Genomic DNA, 27,837 nt, shown 5'->3' on the forward strand with positions numbered 1-27,837 from the left:
AAATGCTTAGTAAATGAGGACCTGAATTTGCAGAGCAAAGTTAATGAAAGACCATGGGTCCACAACAGTTTTGAGTTAGTAATAAGCCATGCATGTGAATAAGTAAGTACTGTCACACATAACCCACTATCCTTATACGTCATATGGTATAATTAGGTCTGATATTTTCACAGTGGCACTGCTTATTACATAGCGCCACTATGAAATACATCATTTATAGCATATACGATCAAAATATTCTGGACTCTACCACAGTATAATATGATCTAGCTACCCTATTGCATTAATCTGTTTTATATAACATTACAATGGGAAAAATATTTACTCATGTTTAATCATTTTTCTAAAAATGCTTTAGGGCAGTGGTTTCCAAACCTGTCCTGATGGATCCCCAGCCAATCAAGTTTTCAGGATATCCGTAATGAATATGTATATATGAGATAGATACACCTGCAATACAGACAGTACATGCAAATCTCTCTCAGGCACACTCATTGTAAATATACTGAAAACTCGACTGGTTGGGGTCCCTTAGGATACGTTTCAGAACCACTGCTTTAGGGCACAGAATATTTATCCCAACTAAAAGTGAAATGAAAAATAAGTTATAAGTATGATAGTGAGATGCAAAATATCAGGAGAAAATAGGACCGAAAGAAAGCTTAAAATGATATATAGTAGAGCAATCCAACAAGGTAATTCATAGTAACTGCTAATGATGGCAGATAAAGACCAAAATGGTCCATCCAGTCTGTCCACCAAGTTTTTTTTTTTATTGCTATTTTTTTTTTAAGGGTAGTAGTAACTGCCACTCCATGCAAGCTACCCCCAAGCAGAAATGTAAACTTTAGGTGTAATAGTAAAGTTACCTTAATTGTTCATTTCCATTCTCTAGCCAGCAAGGATCCTCTGCTTGTATCAAGCCCTTTTGTTATGATTGGTGGCTCACCCCCAACATCGCCTGAGGACTCCCACAGCCGCGACACCACTTGAAACTACAAAAGCCGCTCCGCATAGCTTACACGCCACCCTGCTGCTGCCCCTCCCAACTTCCTCCATGCATGCGCGCCCAACGTCCTTGATCTTAAATGGCCCGTAAAGGGAAGGCAGCCATGGCGCCCTATGATGTTGTCTCTGGCATTCCTCTACTTAAGACTCCTTTAGAGAAGCATTAGACACCTCAGCAATAGGTTTCCCATCATTCCCTGAGCCATCAGCTTGTGTTGCTATGTTCCTGAATTCCTGTGTTCTTTGTTCCTACGTTTCTCAGTTCCTGTGTTCCAGTGTTCCCACCTTCCTGCTTTATTCAGTGTTCCTGCCTACCCTTGCCTTGCCTCATCCATGTCCCTCTTGTTCTGCAGTGCCCATCTCTTTGTCTAGTCCTGCCCCATCTCTCAGCTTAGATTCTGACCTCTGCTTTGGACCCTGACCTCCCTTGATTGGCACCTGGACCTGACCTTCTGCTTTGTATCTTACTACTCGTTGTCTACTACCTGCCCTGACCTGCTGTCAGACCTGACCTTGATCTGCCCCTGGACTCTCATTTAGGGACCACTCCAGGGACCCACCTCAGTCCTGCTGGCCGCCAGAACTCAAAGGCTCAGCCTACAGGGGAGGCAGCTGGCATAGGTGAAGCTCCAGCCTGTTCCACCCCAGGGCATGTCCGCCAGCTGTTGACATGGGTCTAGCGGGCTCGCCGGCCAGGTGGCACCAAACACAACACTAGGGCCCACCGATACCGAGCTTGCTACACCTTTTAAATCCCATTACCATTCTTGTCTTCACTACCTCTTCCAGGAGGGCATTCCATGCATCCACTACCCATTCCATGAAGAAATATTTCCTGCATTGTTTTTGAGTCTTCTCCCTTAGAGTTTCATATTGTGACTCCTAATTTTGCAGCTTCCTTTCCATTGGAAAAGGTTTGATTTTTGCACTTTGTTAATTCTTTTCAGGTATATGAAGGTCTTTATCATATCTCCCCACTCATTTCATATGGCTTTCTGTACAGACTCTACACCATTTTGGTCGCCTTTTGTTTGATCATTTCCATTCTGTCCTTATCCTTTTTGTGATGAGGTTGCCAGAACAGAACACAATACTCCAGGTGAGGCCTCATCAAAGATCTGTACCGTGGCATTATCACCTCCTTTTTCCTGCTGGTTATGCCTCTTTCAATGCAGCCCAGCATCCCTCTGGCCTTAACCACCTCCTTGTCATATCACTTCACCACCTTCAGATCATCAGACACTGTCACCCGAAGGTCTCTCTCCCAGTTCGTGCACATAAAAGTCTTTCATGCTCCAACACATACAAACTACTCCTTTGGATTGCTGGACCCCAAGTGCATGACTCTGTACGTTTCTGCATTGAATCTCAACTGCCAAACCTTTGACAACTTCTCCAGTTTTTCCAATGTAACTTAATTTAATTTATATATAAGGGGTGCCCTTTTGATGACCTTTAAAATTAGCTCTAACCCTTACAAACATACATTTTGTAGCTTCAGTTGGTCTGAGTGCCCTCAGAGCGACAGAGGTCTCATTAGACCTTGCTCTTCGTGTGATATCGGTGTAGTGTCATTGTGATAGTGAGATATACCACTCTCTAAAGGAAGGGGTATGGTGAGTGAGAAAATCCCTGCACCCGAGAGATGCAGGAGGAGAAAGAAGAGTGAATTTCAGAGTGTCTAGGTGCTATCTCTTTCCAGAGAGGTGCCTAAGGGCCTATCCCTCCACTGGGAAGATTCAGGAAAGGAGAAGTGATCCTATTTAAAAGAGATGACTGGGACCTAGAAAGAGATTGGTCAGGCCTTATCTCACAGGAAGATCCTGGGAGTCCAGTGTTCGAAAGAAATAAGTGTTCCTGAGGAGAATCTAAATCTGAAAAGGCTCAAGGAAGAAGGGAATCATGTCAGAGGATTCGATGAGTATACCAGAAAGTTGTCAGAGGAGAGGAATTTTGCCTGGGAAAGTCCACAGTGTCAAAGACTGGTTCAACAAAAATTGGCCAGAGATTCCGGAGAGAGAAAGAGAGAGAAGAACCCTTGAGAAGAAGTTTCCATCACCTAAAAGGTAATGTGAGAGCCCACTGTGGAAGGGAACCTTCCCCTAAGAGCTTACATTTATGAGGATTGTGGAAAAGAGACTGTGTTTATATTATTTTAGAATTTTGTTGCTGCTGGTATACTATCATTTGGTGTACTATTTTGGTACTTTGTTTTTCCAGCTTTACAGTATATTTTAACAGCCTGGGAGAGCAGGGTAGTTTTTGTGTGACTAAACTGGTGTGCAAAGGAGCACATTGTGGGAACAAAACTCAAAAGGTCTTGAAAAGACTGAATTACTCCCCCTGTGTGAAAACCATGAGAGGTCATGGGGCTTTGCATGGTTCGTGACCCTCTTCTGTGTGCCTCCATGCCAAGAGCTGGACAGTACAGGGGTGCTACACACAAAATTTATAATCCACCTTTTCAAGAGCTACCCATACGAATAGAAAAACAGCAAAATAAATAAAAACTACAATCAGATCAAAACAAACAAAAAAATAACACTAAGCAGCTACAAACACAATATAAATACATTTTTAACATTATAAGTCCCAGCCCTTTCAAGACACAGCCCTGCAGGACCATGTGTAAGATGCTGGGGAGGAAAGTAGGAACTGGATCTGAAAGACACACTTTTATTTTGACAATGCCACTTAACCAGATCTCTTTGAAGAGGTCCAGTTCCTCATTACCCTGTTTTCTGTAACTGCTCTTCTCCGTTCTCCCCTGTTATATGTAAATCGGCATGATGTCTCTGATGAATGTCAGTCAAGAAAAACTTTAAATAAATAAATAAATAAAATAAATAGTTAAGTAGAAGGTTATCCGGCCACACAAGGCCAGATAATTGGCAAACTTATCTGGTTTCAACTGAAAATCAGCTAAGTTAGCAGGATAACCTAGGCTCACCCTGGAATGCCTGTTTTTTTATCCAGTGAAATTACAGCCAAATATTGACTTATCTGGCTAAAATGTACCCAGAAAATATTTTAAAAGTTGGTATTTAGATGGATAATTTTAAAGTTATTTAGCTAAATAAGGGGGTCATTTATCAAAATGCGCTAAGGCGGTTTCGCATGCGTTAAGGGCTTATCACATAAGAAAAGCCCCGTTAGTGGAAGTGATAGGCCCTTAACCATACAAAAGCACCATATCGTATCGTGCGATGCAAATTTGAAAAAGAGGAGGAGTTAGGGCTGGGCTGACCAGTTTGCAAAGTCCTATTGCACGGACTTAATGCTGATTTTAGCTACACCTTTTTCAGTAGTGTTAAGCTGTGCGATAGCTTGTGTAACAGGGTGGTAAGGTGTTAGTGCATTTTGTGATGTCTCCTGAAAGACCTGTTGTAGTAGGTGTGAAGCTCCTGGAGCACCAGCCTAGCCATCTGGGGGGGGGGAGAGAGAGAGAGAGAGAGAGACTAGCCATAATGTCCTCTTCCTAGCTTGATGTTACCCAGGTAGAGAGTCCATCAAGCACAAATCTCATCTTTGGGTGAGTTTCCTCTCTCCGAAGGTCATCAAATCTTCACAAGAGAGCACTATTCTGTTCGTACATCTCAAGTTGAATGTCAAAGTGGCCCCTAACCCCCTACACTAATACCTAACCTCGAGTTACTAGGTGGGCCTCCCATAGGGATATAAATACCTATCTAGGGAGAGGGCATTATGGCCTGTCTGTCTGTCTGTCTGTCTGTCTATCTGTCTATCTGTCTCTCTCTCTCATATATGTCTGAGTTCCCTGGGACCATAAAAAATGGTCCCCCAGTGGTTGTATGCAGGAAATACAACAGGTCTGGCATGTATCACAAAGCATGAAAATGTTATTGCAATTTGTGCTAACTTAGCATTTCACATAGGTATTAGTGCAAATTACAATAAACTGTCTATTTGCATAAAACACACCCCTTTTGCTATCGCATGCGATACTTATCACATTTTGATAAATTTAGGCCTAAGTTTTAACATGGACTTCCAGATTATTAGCTGTTGTCTAAAGATTGTATAATCTGAATTCTCTTTCAAAAATGGTGCAAGCGCATTCTACCACACATGGATTATTCCAGAAAAAGATTTCTACCTAGTTTTCATTCACTGAATTACATGAGCAGAGGAGATGACCAGTCTCCTGGCCTGAATAGATCGCAATGGGTGAGTGGACAAATAAAGTTGTAAGCTGTTGCTCAAATAAGTTTGATCTATTTGGTTACTAGTACAGATCATCATACACAGTGGCTGGAATCTGATGAGGTTTAAAGGCAGTCAATGGAGAACAACTAACAAAGGTCCAGCACTTTCCCCCAATAGCAGTGCCCTGTCACAATATGAGAAGCCAGGTTTTGAACAGTTTGCAGCTGATAAATGAATCACTTTGGAAAGCCCACACACATTGTGTTGCAGTAGTCAGGATGACAAAGCCACTGCTTGCTATCTCTACGCAAGGGTTTCAACTGCTTCACATCTCAGCTTCAAAATGTTTTTCTGGAGACTGAGGCCTTCTGAGCTTTAAATTTCAAGATGGAGTCCAGAATGATACTCAACCTTTTGACATCACCCTGACATCTAAATTTGATATTACCAAATGAAAGGTCTGACAAAGTCTGAGGAGGAACATATTTACCAACCCATAATATCTCCATTTTATCAGTAGTATGTTTCAATCCATTAAGCTTTCATCCAATGTGCTACAGAATTCAAACAATGTCCAAATAAACACAAGAATGAAGTCCAACTCCATCAAATAACAATAATCTCCAATCATCAACTTAAATATACACATAGAGGAGAGATCAAAGTTATGAAGACAGCCTCAATTTATAATTGTCTATAGCAAACACTAAAGTTGTGATTAATTATCAAATGTAATGGTTTCAACACAACAGTTTTAGCGTAGCAATATCTTTCCATGAATATAACGAACAGTTTGGAATATTCACAACCAGGTCACCCCAAGACTGTTTAAACAAGTATCAATTGAGACACCACTTGTACTGAATGGACTTTTGAATATAAGGAGTTATGATATTTTTATCTTGATTTGCATGTGAATGTACATATGTAGATGTAGATGTTATCACATAATATTGTTTCTAAACAATAATTTCAAAAAAAATTTATTTTATATATATATATATATATATATATATATATATATATATATATATTGGAATTATTTGATGATTTTTGGTATTAGTGTTCTTGTTTTTTTCTGTATACAAGTATATTTTTGAACACTTGAATTTTGTCTGTCATTGTTTTTTGACTATATATATAAGTGTGTGTGTGTGTGTGTGTGTGTGTGTGTGTGTGTGTGTGTGTGTAAAACTCTACACCCCCCCCTCCCCCAAAACAATATAGATGTAGATAGTGGACAACTGTGATCAAAAACGAAAATAAGAATGATCTGAAAAAGAATGGAGACTATTGATTTATTTAGTTATGCTTGATTACATGCTCATCCTTTTAGCTCAGAGCAAGTTGCAATAGACATACTCAACCAAAAGGGTGATCTATAATCACATACAATGAAAAAAAAATTAACAATAAAACACAAAAAATATAATTTTCCCTCTGTATCGCACCATGATGCAATTACACCTTGAGTATTGTGTGCAGTTTCGGTTACCCCATCTTAAAAAACAACATAGCAGAACTAGAAAAGGTACAGAGAAAGGCATAAAAAATGATAAAGGGGATGGAACATCTCTCCTGTGATGAGAGGTTACACAGGCTGGGGCTTTTCAACTTGGAGAAGAGACAGCTGAGACGGGACATGAGAGAAGTTTATAAAACCATGAGTGGGATGGAATGGGTAAATAAAGGATGGTTATTTACCCTTTCAAATAATACCAAAACAAGGGGACAGGTCATAAAACTATCAACCAGCAGATTCAAAACAAATCATAGAAAGAACTTTTTTCACTCAGCACAGAATCAGGAAGTGGAATCTGTTGCCACAGGACACGGTAAAAGCGACTAACATAGTGGAGCTTGAGAATGGTTTGAACAAGTTCCTGGAGGAAAAATACATAAAGCATTAGCCAAGTAGACTAAAGAAAGCTATTGCTGTCCCAAGGAGCGAGTAACAGGAAACAGATCTACTTCATGGGCTCTGCCGGGTACTTGCAACCCAGACTGGCCACTGTCTTAGACAGGATGCTGGGTTTGATAGACCTTTGGTCTGACCCAGCATGGCACTTTTTATGTCTTAAAGCAGCAGATACTGAAGAGAGGTGTTGGCATGGTGATAGGTTAATGCACACAAAGTCGATTTTGCAGGTAAAAAGGAGAAAAGTCAGGGGAATATCCCTCACCCCCAAAGAAGGTCAAAAAGAGAACACTTGGAACTAAAAATATTGTTACCTATTATCCTAAGGAATGCTGACTATTCTAGGCAGGAAAGTGTAAAAGGCATAAAAATTTGAGTCAGGAATATTGACGACACTATACAGTACTCAGTTAACTTTCTTCTGCCACTGAGTTTACAAACCAGCTCCAACCCGGTTCAAAACTGCAACATAAAGGAGATAATTTTCAAAAGGATTTATGCAAGTAGAAGTAGTACATCTTGTAGCAATTTTCAAAAGTACATTTATGCAGTAAAAAGTGAATTTTAAAAGCCGGGCACGTGCCAAAATTGCCAAATAGGCGCACATGTAGGACATTCGCGTGTCCACTCAATTTTAAAAGCTCCCTACATGCGCACATCTCCCGATGCGCAAATATCTCACTTTGACTGAAAAAGGGGTGTGGTGTGGGTGGGGTGTAGGTGTTCTAGGGTAGGGCCAAGAGCTATGCATGCAAGTAACTGCATATCTGGGCACGCGCCCAGGTCCAGTGCTGTGTAAGTTTATTTCTGCTATGGAGGAGGTGTAAGTCTTAATAAAAGTATTTCCAGGCATCCCTGAGGGGTTTAAAGGGTCTGTGGTTACTGGGGGGGGGGGGGGGGCCATGCAAGCTAAACAACTAGTGGGGTTTGGAGGACCTAGCTCTGGACTGGGCGATGGTGAACGAACTGGTGAAACTGGTCAAGGCATGGACACACGCCAATTATAAAATTCCCCCACTTGTGCGGCTCCAACCCAACTTTACGCGGCTGTGCACGCCCACTTGCAAAACTGGGCGCACATTCTTGTACCTAGACTATATTATAACATACGTGCATGTTATAAAATGACCACGTCTCTGGGCGTGCACCAACACACACTTGCACATGTGCGTCCATGTGCTCATTTGAAAGTTACCATCAGAGATAAATTTTCAAAATGTGTCATGCACAATGACAGATTTAGGATCTTGGCGCCCCTGGGCACTGTTGGTGCTGTTGCCCCATCGCCCTCTCTTTCCACCCCATCCTCCCCACCCTGGTTTTGGACAACAAGGTGTAGATGACCTAAAGCACAGTCCCCTAGTTTGCTATGGCAGCTCAGGGATAGATTCTGTGGCAAAAATTTAAAAAAAACCTGAAGCATATTGGCAAACATTTCCATCTATTATATTATAAAAATAAAGTAGTTTTACACCGTATTTATTAGGAAAATTGTATATTTGTAGGTGACAAAAAGTGATCTCGAGTATCATCAGTACAGGGAGGAGGAATGGATTGAGGAGAAAAGTGGAGGAGGGTAACAAGGAAAGAGGCCTAGAGATTAGGAGGATGGGAGAATCTGAGAAGGGGAAGAGGAGGGAGGGAGATTCTTGGAGTGAGGAAGGGGAGGAAGGAGTAGGAAGGGTTGGGGAGTGAGTTCAAGGATGTGAGGACAAGGGAGAGATAGGAAGGAAGGAAGGTTCCAGGACCCAGGGGATAGAATTAAAGATCAAGGGAGGAATAATTTTAATTGCAGTGAGTGGGGAGGGAAAGAAGGATGTGTCTCTACCATGCACAGGTCCAGGTTTGGATTGAAGGAAAATATCAGACCAGGGGATTTTTTTCAAAACTAGCCCACAGGGTATCTGACTCACTCATACACTTACCTCACCTTGGTGTGATACAGGCCAAACACAGACAGAGCCTCTTCAAATACAGAATAAAGACACCATAAAGTATAAATAGGAATGTGCAGACAAAAACTGAACTGGAAACTGCAACATGCCAGACACTGTGGGGTAGATTTTTAAAGGGATACGCGTGTAACCCCTGAAAACCTACCCCTGCACGCGCACATGTTATAAAATCGGGTGTACATTTGTGCGTGCCAGGTGGCGCGCACAAATGTACCCCACGCGCGTAAAATTTAAAATCGGCCCCTGTATGCAGTGCAACAATGGATAAACAGTAACCATTCCACATAAAAAATAAAACAATAAAATCATGATATATAAGATATAATAAACCCATGCTAAATAAATGAACAAATATTTCAAAACAGCTAATAAAGAGAACACCCAATAAATAAACTCATTGGGAAATGTTTAAAATATTTTCCAAACACCAATAAAATATTTCAAAACAGCAGACATCAAATAACTAATAAAAATTTTAAAAATTCACCACTCTCCATACCTGAGAATTTTTTATTTTAGTTACCAAAAAATATAAATAAATCTGCAGACAAAAACTGAGCTGAAAACCGCAACAAGCTAGACACTGTATATGAAAAAAAATATTACCATTGCTCATAAAACATCAAACAATAAAACTATGAATTATAAAATATAATAGTAAAACCATACTAAAAAAATGAACAAATATTTCAAAACGGCTGACAAATAGTAGATCCAACAATTAAACACTCTATTTTAATTTACTGTTTTGAAATATGTTTTTGATACTAGGCAGACATCAAATAAAATCCAATAATTAAAAATAATAAGGATAAAAAAATCTTGTGCTCTCCATACCCGAGAATATTCAATTTCCAGCCATCAGAAATTGTCATACATTAGCAAGAGAGAGTGGATGCACAAACTTTCTCCTCCCTCTCTCATACACACTGACAGAAGCAATCTCCTTTTCTCACACACACAGAGCATGCTGCTCCTCTCTCTCACAGCCACAGACAGCCAGAAGCATGCTCACACACAGACAGAAGTGCCCTCCCTCTCTCATATACACACACACTGAAGCACCGACCCTCTCACACACATACACACACAGAAGCACCTTCCTTGTCTTACATAGCACACAGAAGCACTCTTCCGATCTCATATACAAACACACAAAAAAGTACCCTCCCTCTCTCACAAACACAAACAAAAGCACTCTCCTGATCTCTCCCTCACAGAACTACTCTCTCACATACATACACCCATACACACACACACAGAATCACCCTTCCTGTTTCACATACACACAAAGTTGCACCCTCTCTGTCTCATATACTCACAAAGCACCCTCCAGATCCCACATATATACACACACACACACACACACAGAAGCACTCTCAAGATCTAACATACATACACAGACAGAAATTCCCTCCCTCATTCACTTACACAGAAGAACCCTCCCGATCTCACACACAAGCAGCCTCCATCTCTCGCTTACAAATACAGAGAAGCACCCTCCCTCCCAATCTCACATACACACAGAAGCACCCTCCCTCTCTAACATACACCCACACACACATACAACGGCCCAAAGCTAAGTGGCTCAAGTCTTTAGCCCTGCTGGCTTGGTCTCCGGCAGCGGCCAGCGACTCCCATCTTTGGACCCACTAGCCTGGTTTCTAACGGCGACCAGCAGCAGTCATCTTCGGCCCACACCTGAGCAGCTCTTTTCATTAGCTGTGGTGGCCCCCAACTCTTTCCTTTGGCCTCGCTGGCATGGAAGACTCAGGATGCAAGAAGTGGCCAGTGTTTCTCACCACCGAGGTTTTGCATTGGGGAGGGGCAAAAGAAGCACAGTGAGGTCCCAAGGCTCATGCTGCTGCTGTGGTGGTCACAGAGAAGAAGAGTGCAAGTTGCTGTGACCACCACCAACCATGTAATTGGGCCTACCGGCCCACTGTGGCATGCCCAAAGTCCCAATAGGCCAATCTGCCCCTGCACAGGTCCTGCTTCTCCTTGCATCCCCTCTCTAACATCAAATCCAATATGTAGGGACCTTTATTTTCAATTTCTATTTTATTTTTCATGAGAATGTCTATGCTATATAAAAAAAATCAGTGAAAAAATTACTTTTCCACTGATTGTTCTCCTGTTTGTTAAAACAGTCATTTTTCCACTGATTTTTTTTTTTTATTGTTATAGCCTAGAAATTCCCAGGGAAAATAAAATAGAAACTGAACACGAAGGTCCCTACCGATATGACATACATACACACACCCAGCACCAAACCCTTCTTTCTCACACACGCGAACACTGCCCCCTACCCTTGTTCCCGCTCTCTTACACAGGGGCATATGCCCCCCAGCTGATCTCCCCCTCAATGATCTCTACTCAGACCCTGCTAATCTCTCCAAAATGATCCCCCTTTGCTCTGTCTGCTGCAGGCTGTCCTATTCCCTGCCTGCTGCCTGGAAGGAAGGGGCTGAATCAGGAAACACGAAAGGCTGTTCTTGGTTTAGTAAGATTCAGCACAGGTGAAAGGCAGCAAATCATCAGCCATCCAGCCTGCTGCCCCCTAGATTTCTTCTGCCCTAGGCATAGGCCTAATCTGCCTATTGACACAATCCTGGCCTTGTAACATGCTATCAAAGCAATTTTCAAAAGTTTATTTTACGCGCTTAAAATGCACTTACATCTATAAAACCCATTGACAATTCAATAGCATATACTGTAGCAATTTTCAAAAGCTCACTTATACACAAAGGGGTAGATTTTATAAATTTACGCGCGCACGTACTTTTGCTCGTGCACCAGGCGCGAACAAAAGTACGCTGGATTTTATAAGATACACGCGTAGCTGCGCGTATCTTATAAAATTTGGGGTGGGCGCGCACAAGGGGGTGCACATTTGCGCAACCTGCGCATGTTCCCTCCAAGGCCGCTCCGAAATCGGAGCGGCCTCGGAGGAAACTTTCCTTACGCCTCCCCTCACCTTCCCCTCTCTTCCCCTACCTAACCCACCCCCCCCCCCGGCCCTATCTAAACCCCCCTCCTACCTTTGTTGGCAGATTTACGCCTGCTGGAAGCAGGCGTAAATCTGCGCGCGCCAGCGGGCTGCTGGCGCGCCATCACCCAACCCGGGGGCTGGTCCAGAGGCCTCGACCACGCCCCCGGGCCGGCGCCATGCCCCCGGTCCCACCCCGAAGCGCCCCCTGACCCCCAGACACGCCCCTGGATACGCCCCCTCCCGCCCCTTTTACGGAGCCCCGGGACTTACGCACGTCCCGGGGCTATGCGCGTGCCAGCGGCCTATGCAAAATAGGCACACCGGCGCGCGAGTGCCCTGCGCGCGTAAATCCAGCCGGATTTACATGCGCAGGGCTTTTAAAATCTGGCCCAAAGTGCATTTACACATATAAAACCCAGTTTGTAAGTGTGTTAATCCTTTTGAAAATATAGGGGGTAATTTTCAAAGGAGTTACTCACATAAATGTAACTACTATTGTAGCAATTTTCAAAAGCCATTTACTCACGTAAAGTGTACTTATGCGAATAAATCCTATGGACGATTCAATGGCATATATTGTAGCAATTTTCAAAAGCCCACTTACTCGAGTAAAGTGCATTTACATGCGTAAAACCCAGATTTACGCATGTAAATGCTTTTTAAAATCCGCCCCTAAACCTTTAAGTGCACTTAGACACATAAAACGTATTGGCAATTCAACAGTATATATTCTAGCAATTTTCTAAAGCCCATTTATGTGTTTAAATCCTTTTGAAAATTACCCCCATCTCTAAAAGTGTTTGAAATAAATTGGAACTGGTTTCAAATATATTGCAGAAACAATGAAGACTGTAGTATAATTCTTAGACTGGGCAAAAAAAATCCTCTAAATAAAATAAAGTTTTACTTTTATATTTTATTTTGATGGTTTCTTAATGGGTATATAGACTCCTTGGGGATAATTTTCAAAGGTATTTATGCAAATAAAACTTGTTTTATGTGCTTAGGTGGCACCCAGCAAGTAAGTATGTAAAGGTATGCATGGAACATAACTTATACATACTTTTATATGCAAACTAAATAGGTGTTCCAGGAGAGGGATTAGGATTTACATGCATACTTTCGATTTTTAAAAACATACATGTAAAATCCACCAGCACAAAATTATACCTGCTGTCTACCTCATGTAACTGAGCATCTATGCCGTAAGAGGTTCCCCGCACACCTGCAAATTTTGCAGGCCATTTTATACAAACAAATTCACTCTGAAAATTCTGGCTTACATCTGCAGGTAAACATTATCCTAAGTGGGCTTTTTGAAAATTACCCTCTTTAATTACAAAAACCCAGGGTTTTAATACAATATTATAGCCATGATGATACTTAAATTAGAAACTATAATCTGAATGATTGTACTAACATGCCTTTGTACAAAATAAAACTACCACAGCACACACAGCTCTTTTGAGAGCCTCAAGCAATACCCAACCACATTTAAAGTAGTTTCCATTGCCTCAGTTAACCATCCTTACCGCATCAATATCACTGAAGAATATTTGGACCCAACCTGGAGTCCTCCCCTAGCCATTCTCCACTACTAAAACTATCAGTAAATTGGGCTCAGTGAAACTAAAATGCTATAGTCTGAAAGTCTACATAGCATCTCTACTCCTTTTGTACTAAAACCACAACCCTCTCCATTCTCTGCAAGGGAGCAAATCCCCCCCCCCCCCCCAGTGATGGTTTTATTCCACACATATGTTGTGGATTTTGAAATAATAGTTACCATCAGTCCTTAAGTATTTTAGCTCTGCATGATTACCATATCTCCCTAAGAGAACAGCATTGCGCGCACACACACACACACACACACACACCTGATAACCACAGCTCCACGACAAAAGAGCATTACATACGCAGACACACACACACACACACACACAAACCCATTTGATAACTATAACTCCACAAGAAAACTACATTGTACACAGTCGTACTCTGTCTCTCTGATACACACACACAAATCCAAATCTAGTTTTCTTCTGCAATGAAAATATACAAATGTCCTTCAAAAAAAGGACTTTTTTCCCTTTTTCCTGTTTTACAGGAAGCCAGCCCATATGTTTTTAAAAATACAAAGTAGATATATATATAGAAGCACCAATTAGGCATCTTGAAAAGTCTACATTTTCCAACCACAGAAAAACTAACAAATTACCGCTAAAAGTTACATATTCTACTACAATAGATTAAAGCTGCATTTTCTCTCCCTCTGTTCAACAAGGCTAGCATGAAGCTAATGAAGAGAACACATATCCTTTCTAGTGGTTTCACCTACAGCTCCGAAAGGACTAAGAAATTAGCATTACTCGGTGCACTTTACATGGACAGCAATCTTAAAATGTGATGCTAGAGACAATCCAATGATGAATGTGCATATTGTGTATATAAATTGACTTAACTTTATCAAAGTTCTACACTGATAGGCAAAAGTGCAAACTGTCTCTCTTTGTCCTCTGCATAGTAATGTTACCTGATCATTTGCTTCATAATATACATTATCTGTTTTGAGTGGACGTAAATGGGGCAAACTGATTATATCGTAACTGCAAACACAATAGCTTGAGGGATTTTTTTTTTTTTTTTAAATATACTTAAGAAAAATTACAATTGCTTTCAACAGTAAACAGAGTAAAATAAGCATGCCCATCTGATACATTCATGCTCTGGCTGCTTGAAAGCATCCAGGATTGCACAAGTTTTGAAAGTGTCCTATCAGCAACAGCAATCAATATTCACAATATTTCTATCATATCTTTTGCTTCAAATCATTTTACATAGAACCTCCTTTCTTCCTATTACCAAGTAAATGTTTCTCAGAGGGCCAGGAGAGCACACATTGATGAAGAACTGCCTAATGTTTCCAGGTATTTTGCACATTAACTGCAGAGAGGACTCTATGAAGGCAGATCCCAGGGAAGATTGGGAAGGGAAGGGATTGCTAATTATCATATAATATTGACATCTGGGATTGCAAGATGGTGGGCAAACTTGTAGTGCACGCACACTGGCCCAATGGTGAAATAAATAATGTGTCTTGTATAGGCATGGCCATCATTGAGAAACACGGCACCCCGGGCAAGAGCTGCTGTCAGAGCTCCTCCTTCCTCTGGGGCTCCCATGGTAGACTCCATTTTGGGGCTGGCTAGATTGCCATAGATCAGCCCCGGGAGTACACAAGCACATCTGAGGGCAGGGGGAATATACAGAAAGGGGCCAGGCGATGCACAGCTCACCCGTACTTTTTTTTTTTTCTGTTCTACCGTACCCCCCCCCCCCCCCACAGCTTGGCGCCTCAGGTGGATAACTCATCTCACCCACCCCCAGCCACAGCCCTAGGACTGGGGATCAGAAAATTCTATGTTCTACCCCCTGGCTGGGTAGAGGTTTGTCTTTGTCTGTGTGCCTTGACTAGCTTGAAATTTACATAGACTAGGGGCTGTGTTATTACACTGCATTCATCTAGTAGCGCTGCAGAAAGAAGTGGTAGTAGGCTCTGAAAGGAGCCATAATTTGTGGCCCCCTAGCCAAGGATGGACGCTGAGATGGCTAGGCTAGATGGGAGGGGTAGACATTTAAAAATGGGAAAAATCCTCAGGTAGTTGCAAATGACGACTCATGGTACCACAGTACTGGTAAGGGGGTTGGTTTCAATTGAACTGCAAGCCCAAAGGAGCAGAGAAACCTATGAAACTAAAAATAATTAAATGAAGAATCTGTTCAAATCACAAAGCTAACAGCATTCACTACGGTCTCCGCAGTGAGGCACCACATTTAGACAGCAAAGCAGCAGGTCCAAGGGCAAGAGTGGCATTTGGCATCATGGATTGTTTCTGCAGCGTCTGTGGCTCAACTCTATAAAGATTATAATACACTTTCATAACTGCTGTGCTTTCACAGCAGGCCTCGGGAATGCATACTTTACCTTTCATCTCTTATTTTTATTTCACTTTGCTAGTAAAAAAAAAAAGTAGTACATATGGGAGTTTCACAGCAACAAACCAAACCCTTGGACGAAATTGCTTGCCCAGCCTTAAATTTAAATTCCATTTTTCCCATCTTCTCAGGATAAACAAATATCCTTGTTGACATACAAAACATACCCAAGGTCAGTAGCTAACTGGTGTTATGTGACTGAGCACATCAATTATCATCTAATGTTTTTCCTCCTTCTTTCCTTCCTTTTAAAACATGCATCATAATCTAGGGCTGCCTCATAACTTTCTTTTAATGATCTGATCAGACCAAAAAAAAGTATTCATTGTCCTATCCAACCTCCATTTTTAGCAAAATAAAAGGCATTTGGAGAGCGTTGAGGTTGTGAGACACTTTGATCTGCACCCTGATGAGTGAACATTCCCCTTTGCTGCTAGTCAACTAATGAAAGGATAAAATTAGCTTTTATCCCTGGCAGTTTCTCTAGCAAAAGCCATTCAACTAATCAGCTGTCTTCACTAATCACTCATCTGGCCAATGACCTTTCACCCTAACACATTAAAGTTTGTGAATAATGTGGAAACAAACAGACTGGCCCTCTTTGTGGGTTTGGACATGTCATCTGGAACTGGAGACGGCAAGGTTAAATGGCAAATCTGCGTCCTGACTAGGCGATAAATCTATAATCAAAAGGCGCTAGCCCTGACACCTCAAGATACAAGGCATTACTATGAAACTAAGTAAATTCTGGTTTAACCAGGAACAGACCTCACCATCCCACAACCAGCCCACCCCAAACACACAAATTTCTCAAGTCCCTAACATTCTGCTTGCAGAGAAATCCATTCCACATCTGTGTTTAAGTGTCAATTAATTTCTTACTTTTTATTCACACGAGTTAAGAATTCTAGGCTTTAAACAGTTCCATTATTTTTTTCAAGAAATTTTGGGACAAAAAAAAGTAAGGTTTGGAAACCAGCTTCCAAACAGCATGCTACTCAGTTTAGGCATGACAATTAACATAACCGCAACAAAGGGTTTTGAGGGGTGTTCTTTTAAAAAGATTTTTTTGTTTCACTGTGTACATGTTATTAACATGTGTGTTCCTAGCAAGCATGAGAAAATAGATGCACTGGAAGGATTTGCCTACACTCTCAACAGATTGAGCTCACTGCTGAAGCTCAGTTTGCTCTGGGATGTTTTAATCTGAGCCTTAGCACATCTGCTTTCTACTGTAATTTTGTCCATGGAAAAGAAAATAATATAAAAAGTGTCACTGTACTGATTCAACAAGAAACTAGCAGTCCTGAAAATGACAAACTATTACCAAGAGATATCGCTAACAGTCTATGAAGAATTGCTTTCTGAACGCATGGCCAACCGTACTAATACTCACGATAATGAGGATCAATGTAACCATTTCTTGGGTCCATCGCAAAAACAGTACCACGATAAGGTAAAGAGGGCTCAGGGAGATGTGATATAGATCCATGGATCTCCTTCTTGATTAATGAGGCCCTCTCCTCACTAGACGTTGAAGGCTCTTCACTGATTTTACTGAGGCCTTGCCCACCCTGTGGCTGCATTGTGATTGCGTTTCTTCTCTCTCTGTGATAGGTCTGTCCAGGACGTTCATCCTCTGGAAGAAAAAAAGAACACCATTTTATTTGAGTTTTAAAAAATAGGATTATTTTCTTCCTCCTTCTTCTTTTCCAGCTTCACATCTGAAAAGTCTGTGAATGCATGTGTGTGTGTGTATGTGTTTGTGTGATTATGAAAAATGTTCAGGGATAGCAGTTGAAAAACTAGACCATTCAGACCAAGTGTCAGTAGAGCAGTAGATCATCATCACCTATTCACTGATGCATTTACTGATGAGGCTATTAATCGTTACTGAATGGACAACAACTTGCTTGTTTTCTTGACTCTAGGATGATAAGGTTTGAAGTTTTGGCTGTCTAACTGCAAAAGGAACAATTTGTCACAAGGTATAGAATATCAACCCTTCTAGCTGAAACTAAATCAAACCTAGCCACCCACTGCATTGTATCTGCTGGTATAACCTTTATTTTAAAATAAATGCAGGGCACTATCTTATGGATAGTATATTTAACAATAGCTATAGCAAGATCCATAAGCCTTAACCAGAAAAATCACAATATATATTTTTCAAACATAGGTGAGAATTTATTTCATGTTATTATCGCTCAGGAAGGATGCACACTTAGAATATATTTCTAAAATAATCATAGCTAATGATGACCTTAAAAAGAGTTTACTCATAATTTTACTAAATACTTTCCTGAATGAATACAATGATCTGCAACTAATAGCTAAATAATGCATTTTTAGTCACACTATGGGCTGGATTTTAAGATGTATGCACGGGCGTACATTTGTGCGCTCAACCCGGCGTGCACAAATGTACGCCTGATTTTATAACATGCGCGCGCAGCCGCACGCATGTTATGAAATCCGGGGTCGGCGCGCGCAAGGGGGTGCACACTTGTGCACCTTGCACACGCCGAGCCCTAGGGGAGCCCCGATGGCTTTCCCCGTTCCCTCCGAGGCCGCTCCAAAATTGGGGTGGCCTCGGAGGGAACTTTCCTTCGGCCCCCCCTCCCCACCTTCCCCTCCCTTCTCCTACCTAACTCGCCCCCCAGCCCTACCTAAAACCGCCCCTAACCTTTATTTTGTTAGTTGCGCCTGCCTCTGGGCAGGCGTAGGTTGCGCGCGTCGGCCAAGTGCCGGCGTGATCCCTGGGCCTAGCGGCAGTGGAGAGGCCTCTAGCCATGACATGTGGTTGATGTCATCCAACAGTGCCATACGGACCTAGATCTCCCTAGCTCAGCGATACTGAGCATGCATGGTGGTTTCTGCATGTGTGCTGCCTCATGAGCCCCTTGGTCTTTTTTGCAGAGCTTAAGCTTTAGTGAGGTAGTTGACTCTCCAGAGAGGCAGGCGGGTACTGAGCACAGCTAATTCATCCCTGCTATTTGCACAGAGGACTCTGTTTGCAGACAAGTAACCCAGAGCCCACCAGTGAACAGTGGGCTTCTAGGTGAACAGGCTGCACAAAACTGCTTGCTAAAATTACTGTCACTTCTTGAGAGACTGTCCAAACAGCAGTGGGATGTGCACAGAGGACAAAGTCACTTTGCAGATGTCAATTAAAGTGGCCCTGCGGTAAGCCACTAAAGCCGCCATAGTTCTCACTTAATGAGCCTTGACAGAGTCTGAAATCTGTACGCCAGCCAGCACATAACAGTGCACAATACAGTCTGCTAGCCAATCTACAAGAATTCTCTTGGTAAATTCTACTCCCAATCTATTGAGATCAAAAGATACAAACAGCTGAGAAGTCTGACAATGAGGCTGAGACCTGCTCATGTAGTAAGCCAAAGCTCTCTTGCAATATAAGGAATGAAGAGCCTTCTCACTTCTAAGGCCAGAAGGCCATGGAAAAAAGATGTGAGAACAGCAACTTGATTGATATGAAAAGATGACGCCATTTTGAAAGAAAATTAGGGTGAATACGCAGGACCACCTAGTTGGGTAAAAACTTGAGGTATGGTGAAAAAGGGATCAGTGCTTGTAATTTACTGACCCACTGAGCAAATATGATGGCTACCAAAAACCTCATCTGCCACATGAAGAACTTCAATATTGTAGAATCCAGAGGTTCAAATAGAGGCTGCATAATCCAGAGGTTCTAATAGAGGCTTCATAAGTTGAGCCAAGATGATATTAAGATCCAAAGGTATCTGAGATTTGAAGATAGGAAGCTTGAAATTCCTCAAATCCGCAATGAATTTGGATAACAATAGATGAATGGAGATTAGAGCTCCCTTTACCTACTGATGTACGCTGCAATGGCATTGCGGTGTACTTTCACAGAGGACATACTAAGTCCTGATGAAGAAAGGGAGAACAGGTACTGGAGCAAGTCCTTTGGGCTACAGGCAAATGAATCCAGAGAGCCAGCCTGACACCTGGATAAAAATCTCTTCCATTTGAAACTGTAAGAACTTTTACTTGAAGGTTTCTTAGCTGGAATCAAGATGTCCTCCACCTCCCTCAGAAAGACAGGGAGGAAACTATCATGTGTTCTACAATCATGCCATCACAGCAAGAGATTCGGATGGTGGAATTTGCCTCTTTCCTGCACAATGAGAGATGGAGAAGTCCCTAGTTGAATTGGAGGCAGCACAGACAACAGGTTGAGGTATAGAAACCATATGTGTCTCAGTAACACTGCAGCAATGAGGATCACATTGGCTCAATTTTGAGTTATCTTCTGGATTGTCCTTGTAATCAACAGGATTGGCTGATATGCATCAAGAAGACTGACATCTCAGAGAAGTAGAAAAGCATCAGGAGCTGAATAACATATGCTTTGAAGTATGCAGCAAAACTGTTTGACTTTCTTGTTGCTCTCTATAGCAAACAAGTCAATTTTCGAACAACTCCAGAGGATGAACAGGTCATCTGCCACCCACTGGTCCAAGGTCCATTCATGCAGCAGGAGGAGTTGGCTGAGTCAAACCACTGTGTTTAAAGAACCTGAAAGGTAGGATGTCTGTACGTAAGCTCCATGTCAGAGATGACATTGAGATCTGGAGAGACTCCTGACATAGAACAAAGGATCTTCTGCCCTCTTACTTGTTTATATAGAACAAAGCAACCTGCTTGTTTATTTATATCAGGATTCTCTTTCCCATCAGTATGTAAGTAAAAGCCTTGAACTGTAGTGGATGGCACAAAGCTCTGAGAGGCTGATCTAAAGATGACTCTCCGCTAAGGACCCTGTCCTTTGAGTTTGAGTGGTATTAGTATGAGTTCCTTATCTTCACTGGATGCATCAGTGGCAAAAGTAACTTGAGTTGTCGTGCTTAAGGGAAGACCTACCTCCAGGACAGATGGTTTTAACTACCACTGTAGACATACTTTCATCCTGGTCATTACCAAGATGCAGCGATATAGAGGTCGACATAATTGGTACCACTGACATCAAAGGCCGCAGTAAAGAACTCTCATGTTCACCTGCGTCATGAGGACAACATGCACTGCAACTGCAATGTAAGCAAGAATGACAAAGACCTATCTCACTGGAGTCTTGTCCTGTTGCAGGAGGGTCTTCACCCAGGCCCCATTGGCATTACAGTCCTTTCATCCAGGGGAAATGCCCGCTACCACACCAAATCTATCCACACCTCTATAAACTGAATCCTCTGGATAGGAGTGAGATTCAACTTGGCAAAGTTGACCAGGAACTCCAGAGACTGAAATGGAATGATTTTCTTGAGGGATTCCAAAACTCCTTACTGGGATGGTTGCATCACCAACGAATCGCCCAGACAGGGGAAGACACAGACTCTCTGACGACAATGGTGCACTGCTACTACCACCAGAAACTCAGTGAACATCCTCGGGGCTACAGATAGGCCAAAAGGGAGAACCCTGAATTAGTAATAATTCCCTTCCACTATGAACCTGAGATACTTTCAGTGACTTGGATAAATGAGGATATAAGCATAGGCATTTTTTAGGTCCATGGCATACATCCAGTCCCCAGGCTGAATGAATAGTGGATCATGTGAAGAGAGTTCATCTTCAATTTCTCCCGGTCAGTAGTTTGTTCAGCCTTCACAAATCCAGCATAAGTCTCAGCTCCTTGGTCTTCTTGGGTATGAAGAAATAGCATGACTAAAATCCCTGGCCACACTACTGGGGCAGAACCAGCTATATTGCCTTTTGCTGAAGGAGTGCGTCCAATTCTAACTGGAGTGAGGCCGACTGAGACAGGTCTAGATTGGAAACTGAAGACTGTCAGGCTGAGGATAAAAAAATGGGAGAACTGTAAGAAGTAGCCGCACTCCATGATTTTCAGGACCCAATGCTCCCTGGTGATTTTGATCCATTCTGCAAGGAAGGAGTGGAACCTCAATGCCCCCCAACTAGAGTTGGCAAGGAGTCAAGCCTGAGCTATCAAAAACGAGGCCTAGGCTTCACCTGTGGCTGCTGCAGGGCTTTTGGTTGACATCTCTCTCTTTGATGCTCTTTAGCAGGAAACGGTTCCTTTTGTACGACAGAGGGGGGTGGGGTTCAATAACGCTGATAAGATGAGTAACTGGAAGATCACTCATCTATAAGAGAAATACTGGCATCTGGAAAGGGGAGGTAGATCGCTCCCTCCCGCTGACAGAGACTGAACAGTAGCTACAGTCTCTGACTTTGTCTCCAAATAAGTTGTCTCCCATACCAGTGATAACTGTAAGCTGATAATGTATATCTTCTCACAGACCACTGGCTCTTAACCAATTCAGCCTGTGAGCCCCAATGGCTACTGCTGAAGATCTAGCCATGGAGTCAAACACTTCATAGACAGAGTAGATTAGGTGCCTCTCACACTTCTCTGCTCCACTGCTTTACAAACTATGGCATATTTTGGGTCTAGAGATTCTGTTAAGGGCTTCAACTTCTTAAACTCATGCATATATTGCACCATGTAAAGCTGATTTGTCACTATGCGAGCACTCAGCATGGAATTCTGGAAGACTCTCTTTCCAAAGATGTCCAGGAGTTTCAGGTCTTTTCCTGGAGGGCTACTGGAAACATCCCACGTTCTCTTGGCTCACTTAAGTGCAGGCTTTACCACAATGGAGGACCACATTAAATTAAGGGGCTGGCTCCTGGCAGGCAAGTAATGGGATTCTGCCACATTCTGGAATGAAGATCCTGGAATAACTTGTGTACAGAAATCATGGCAAAGACCACTGGAGACCTTAGGATCTGCAGAAGGCTGTAAACCTCCATTCTCAGATCCACCTCCTTTCTGATGTTGATACACAGAATATTTGCTAATTTATCCAGAAATCTGGAGAAGCACAACTCCTTGGGAAGGGAAGAGTGTTGTGGCATGTCAGGTAAGAAATCTGACAGAAGCCCTGTTGAACGTCCTCAAATAGCAGCAAACACTGACCCATGACATCAATGAAAATGATGGCAACCGAGGCAAAGACCTCCGTTGTCCCAGAGGATACGTGCCCAGGCAGAAAACAGACCTAACTGAAGCTGCTTCCCATCTTCTGATTCAGGGTGGACTCCCCAATCAAAGAAAGCTTGCCCAGATATTGAGGGCTGACTCCTATGGCCAGTAACAATTGTGAGGGGCCACATACTGGCATGGAATGAGGCAGGGGTCCAGTTTACAGAAATCCCTCATTTTGGACTGGAGAGATTCCAAGGCTTCTCTCCTATCTTCAGAAGTCGAAGAGGTAAAGAAATTCTTCATCAACTCAGTAAGCCATTCCACTGGCTGTTGTGCTCTCTGGGCTGGAGTTGAAAAAGAGACATCCTCTTCAGAAACCCATATAAGGCTCTTCCTCACTTTGCTGTAAAAGAACTGATGTACTTGGTTCTACTGAAAGATCAGGCCCTGAAGCGCACTGCACCAACATGATTGGGGACCATGCTAAGATCGCTGGAGCATTCTGATCCAATAACTCTCTCATCAACATCAATGGTAACATGGAAGGAATTGGTACCAGCATCTCAAGACCCATGCCAGCAGCACCTTAGAATGTGTGCTCCATATCGACAATGTCCTGGAAGGTTTAAGATCTGGATAAAATAGATGTGTCCGTGTCAAGGGGACTTTTCATGCCATGAAGGAAAAAAGCACCTGTACTGACATGGCTTCAGTAGTCTTAGGCACTGCTGATGGCCTCATAATTGTGGGGGCCATGCCACTTCATTTACTTGGGCTCCAACAGGCTCCACCCAAGTGAGGGGCCCGATTAGGTATTTCTTCCACACCTCTTCTGGTGCTGGGTGCTTCTGCACCTTGCTCAACCCCAAACCTGAGGCTGATTGGGAACCTAGAACCACAGGGGGAAGCCACAGCTACAGAGTGGCAATACAAAGAACCCTTGCTTGACTCAGCATGGCGTGAGCCAGAGGAGGTCCCACTCCAGGAAGGATCCAATGTCTGGACTCATCTCACATTTTCTAGGCCCAATTCTGTTGAACCCTGGGGGATTTACAACCACAGTTATAGCTATTAGCCATATCATGGTCAGGGCTCAAGCACTTGTAACAAACTTTTGGGCATCCGTGATAGACATCTGGTGCCCACAAAAGTAGTACCTGAAGCTGCTAATGGCTGCCTTCTTCTTGGGCCTCTCTCAGAACATCACAACTATATTCTAGACAGTTTTCCCTTTTTTTGGTAGCACCCAAAAGTGCTGTTGCGGGGCTGCCAAGGCAATGAAACAAGAACAAAATCTCTCTGCAACAAGACAAACAAAAATACAAAATTAAAATAAGTAGCTTGGACAAAATAAGACTGAGGGTCTCACGAGGTGCAACTCGTTCACAGGAAGTACTTTGCATACTCAATAAAACTTCTACTGGGCTAGGAGAGATAGGTCCATTCGGTACTGTAAGGTGATGTCACCCACACATCATGGCTAATTAAGCACTGCTTGTCAACACAGAAAGTAAATGACAAGATAAAAAACAAAATGGCCCATCCAGTTGTTCATATAAAATTCTCTAAAGACCCCTTCTGGTCTTCCACTCGATCTCTACCCTCTCATATCTATCCCAAACATGGCTAAGTCCGTCACAGTACTGGCCAAGTCCGTCACAATTCTGGCTTCTCCATCCTTTCATGGATCCCTGATGCAATTGTATAGCTGCTGTGTAGGGTTGTAACTGTTGCTGTTTCTTTGTTACCCTTATGCAATCATGCCATTGCTGTTTAGGGCTATATCTGCTGTGCCATGCAGGTTACCCTCATGTTTTCTTGGAACCCTGATGCAATTGCGCTATGGTTGTTTTGATTTGTAACTGCTAGTACAGGTTACCTCATTGTATGACTAGTTCAATATTCAATGCCATTTAGACAGATAACTCACAAATTATCTGTCTAAATAACAGGCTTTTAAATGTAGAGCCACTTATCCAGCTAGATTTTAGACATATGAAATAGTTTCATTCATTTTGTTATTTATGTGCATAAATCATGGACTTTATAGTATACGCATAACGGATAGTATGCATGTACTATTAATAATCTGAGTAATGTGCACACTATCCTTTTTTACATGTGTACTATAAAGTCAACAAGTTATGCACATAAATAATGAAACGAATGAAAAGATTGCACATGCCTACTAGATTTTAGCCGTATAAGTCATTATGTGTCTATAATCTAGCTGGATAAAAAAAAGGCATTCCAGAGGTATTTCGGGGAGCAGTTTAATTATCTGGCTAACTTAGTCAATTTTAAACTATAATCGGCTAAGTTAGCCAGATAACTTTAGATCTGCTTCAAGTAGGTCTAAACTTCTCTGGCCTTTTGTGGCCAGCTAACTGGATACCTTCAAAGATATCCAGTTACATAGCTCTATTGATTTAAAAAATATATATATAAACAGGCCTCCAACCGCATTCTTTCCCTTCCCCCCCAAATTTCAGATAAGGTCCTGTTGGGCGATGCACCCCCCACCCTCTAATCTTCCGGAATCTACATGTTGGCCCCACAACCTTTATCCTGGTTCTGAAAATAAATATTAAATTAAGGGTCCCTCCCCATGGACGCCCACTGAAAGCATATGTTGCCCACTATTTACACTATTATGTCCTCAGTCTCTCTGGGTAAAGAGTGATCTGTAATTATTGAGTGGTCAATATCCAAGCCCTCAGGATGAGGGCTAGGAGATTTGGATAAGTACATAAGATATGCCATACTGGGTCAAACCAAGAGTCCATCAAGCCCATTATCCTGTTTCCAACAGTGGCCAATCCAAGTCACAAGTACCTAGCAAGTACCCAAACATTAGACAGATCACAAGCTACTATTGCATTTATTTATTTATTTATTTGTTTGTTTATTTCTTTCTTTCTTTGTTGAGTTTTGTATACTGTCATTCGGTAGAGCCATCATAATGGTTTACAAAAGTATACATTTTTCTTAGCAGTTGTGTAACAGAAAAACAATATGACATTATACATTTTCTTAGCAGTTGTGCATATTAATTACCGTCATAGCAGTTTATGGATTTATCCTCTAGGAACTCATCCAAACCTTTTTCAAACCCAGTTACCTAATTGCTGTAACCACATCCTCTGGCAATGAATTCTAGAGCTTAACTATGCGCTGAGTGAAAAATAATTTTCTTTGATTTGTATTAAATGAGCTACTTGCTAACTTCATGGAGTGCCCCCCTGGTCCTTCTATTATCTGAGAGAGTAAATAACCGATTTAAATTAACTTGTTCATGTCCTTTCATGATTTTGTAGACTTCTATCATATTCACCCCCTCCCGCCCCCCCCCCCCCCCCCCCCCAGTTATTTCTTCTCCAAACTGAACAGCCCTAACTTCTTTAACCTTTCATCATAGGGCAGCCGTTCCATGTACCTTATCATTTTGATCGCCCTTCACTGCACTTTCTCCAGTGCAGCTATATCCTTTCTGAGTTGCGGTGACAGAACTGCACAGAGTATTCAAGGTGCGGTCTCACCATGGAGCGATACAGAGGCATTATAACATCCTCTATTTTATTTTGCATTCCCTTCTTAATAATTCCTAACATTCTGTTTCCTTTTTTGATTGCCACAGCACACTGGGCCGACAATTTTGATGCATTATCCACTATGACACCTAGATCTCTTTCCTGGGTGGTAACTCCTAAGATAGAACCTAACATTGTATAACTACAGCAAGGGTTATTTTTCCTGATATGCATCACTTTGCACTTGTCCACGTTAGATTTCATCTGCCATTTGGAAGTCCAGTCTTCCAGTCCCGCAAGATCTCCTGCAATTCATCACAATCTGCTTGAGATTTAACTACTCTGCATAATTTTGTGTCATTCACAAATTTGATCACTTCACTCATTGTACCCCTTTCCATATCATTTGTAAAAATATTGAAAAGCACTGGTCCAAGTACAGATCGCGGAGGCACTCCACTGTTTACCTTTTTCTACTGTGAAAACTGACCATTTAATCCTACACTCTGTTTCCGGTCTTTTAACCAACTTGCAATCTGAAAAAGGACATCGCCACCTATCCCATGACTTTTTATTTTTCTTAGAAGCCTCTCATGAGGGACTTTGTCGAACACCTTCTGAAAATCCAAATACACCACATCTACCGGTTAACCTTTGAGGCAAGACTTCCCCTTGGGTAAATCCATGCTGGCTGTGTCCCATGAAACCATGTCATTCGAAATGTTTTGTGATTTTATTCTTTATAACAGTTTCCTCGATTTTTCCCGGCACTGGAGTCAGGCTCGCCAGTCTACAGTTTCCCGGATCAATCCTGGACCCCTTTTTAAATATAGGGGTTACATTGGCCATCTTCCAATCTTCAGGTACATCGGATGATTTTATTGATAGGTTAAAAAATTTTACTAACAGGTCTGAAATCTCATTTTTGAGTTCCTTCAGAACCCTGGGGTGTATACCATCCGGTCCAGGTGATTTACTACTCTTCAGTTTGTCAATCAGGCTTACCACATCTTCTAGGTTCACCGTGATTTCATTCAGTTGATCTGAATCATCATCCATGAAACCTTCTTCGGAAAGGGTATCTCTCTCCAATATCTTCTTCAGTAAACACTGAAGCAAAGAAATTGTTTCATATTTCCATGATGGCCTTTAAGTGCCACTTTAACCCCTTGGTCATACAATGGTCCAACTGACTCCCTTGCAGGCTTTCTACTTTGGATATATTTTAAAAAGTTTTTATTGTGAGGTTTTACCTCTATGGCCAACTTCTTTTCAAATGT

The 27,837-nt window shown here is 42.1% G+C and overlaps 1 protein-coding gene across 3 annotated transcripts in view; it reads right to left on the reverse strand.

Moving 5' to 3' along the window:
• The window catches only part of GLI3 (GLI family zinc finger 3), a 687,322-nt gene that overhangs the window by 485,793 nt on the left and 173,692 nt on the right, over window positions 1-27,837 (reverse strand). For all 3 annotated transcript variants that reach the window (XM_029589537.1, XM_029589535.1, XM_029589536.1), the window contains exon 3: window positions 17,433-17,675. In XM_029589537.1, the coding sequence (XP_029445397.1) occupies window positions 17,433-17,675 (243 nt within the window). The remainder of the gene's footprint in view (window positions 1-17,432; window positions 17,676-27,837) is intronic.

The sequence above is a fragment of the Rhinatrema bivittatum genome, chromosome 2 (genome assembly GCF_901001135.1).
Source record: "Rhinatrema bivittatum chromosome 2, aRhiBiv1.1, whole genome shotgun sequence".
NCBI classification, from domain to species: domain Eukaryota; kingdom Metazoa; phylum Chordata; class Amphibia; order Gymnophiona; family Rhinatrematidae; genus Rhinatrema; species Rhinatrema bivittatum.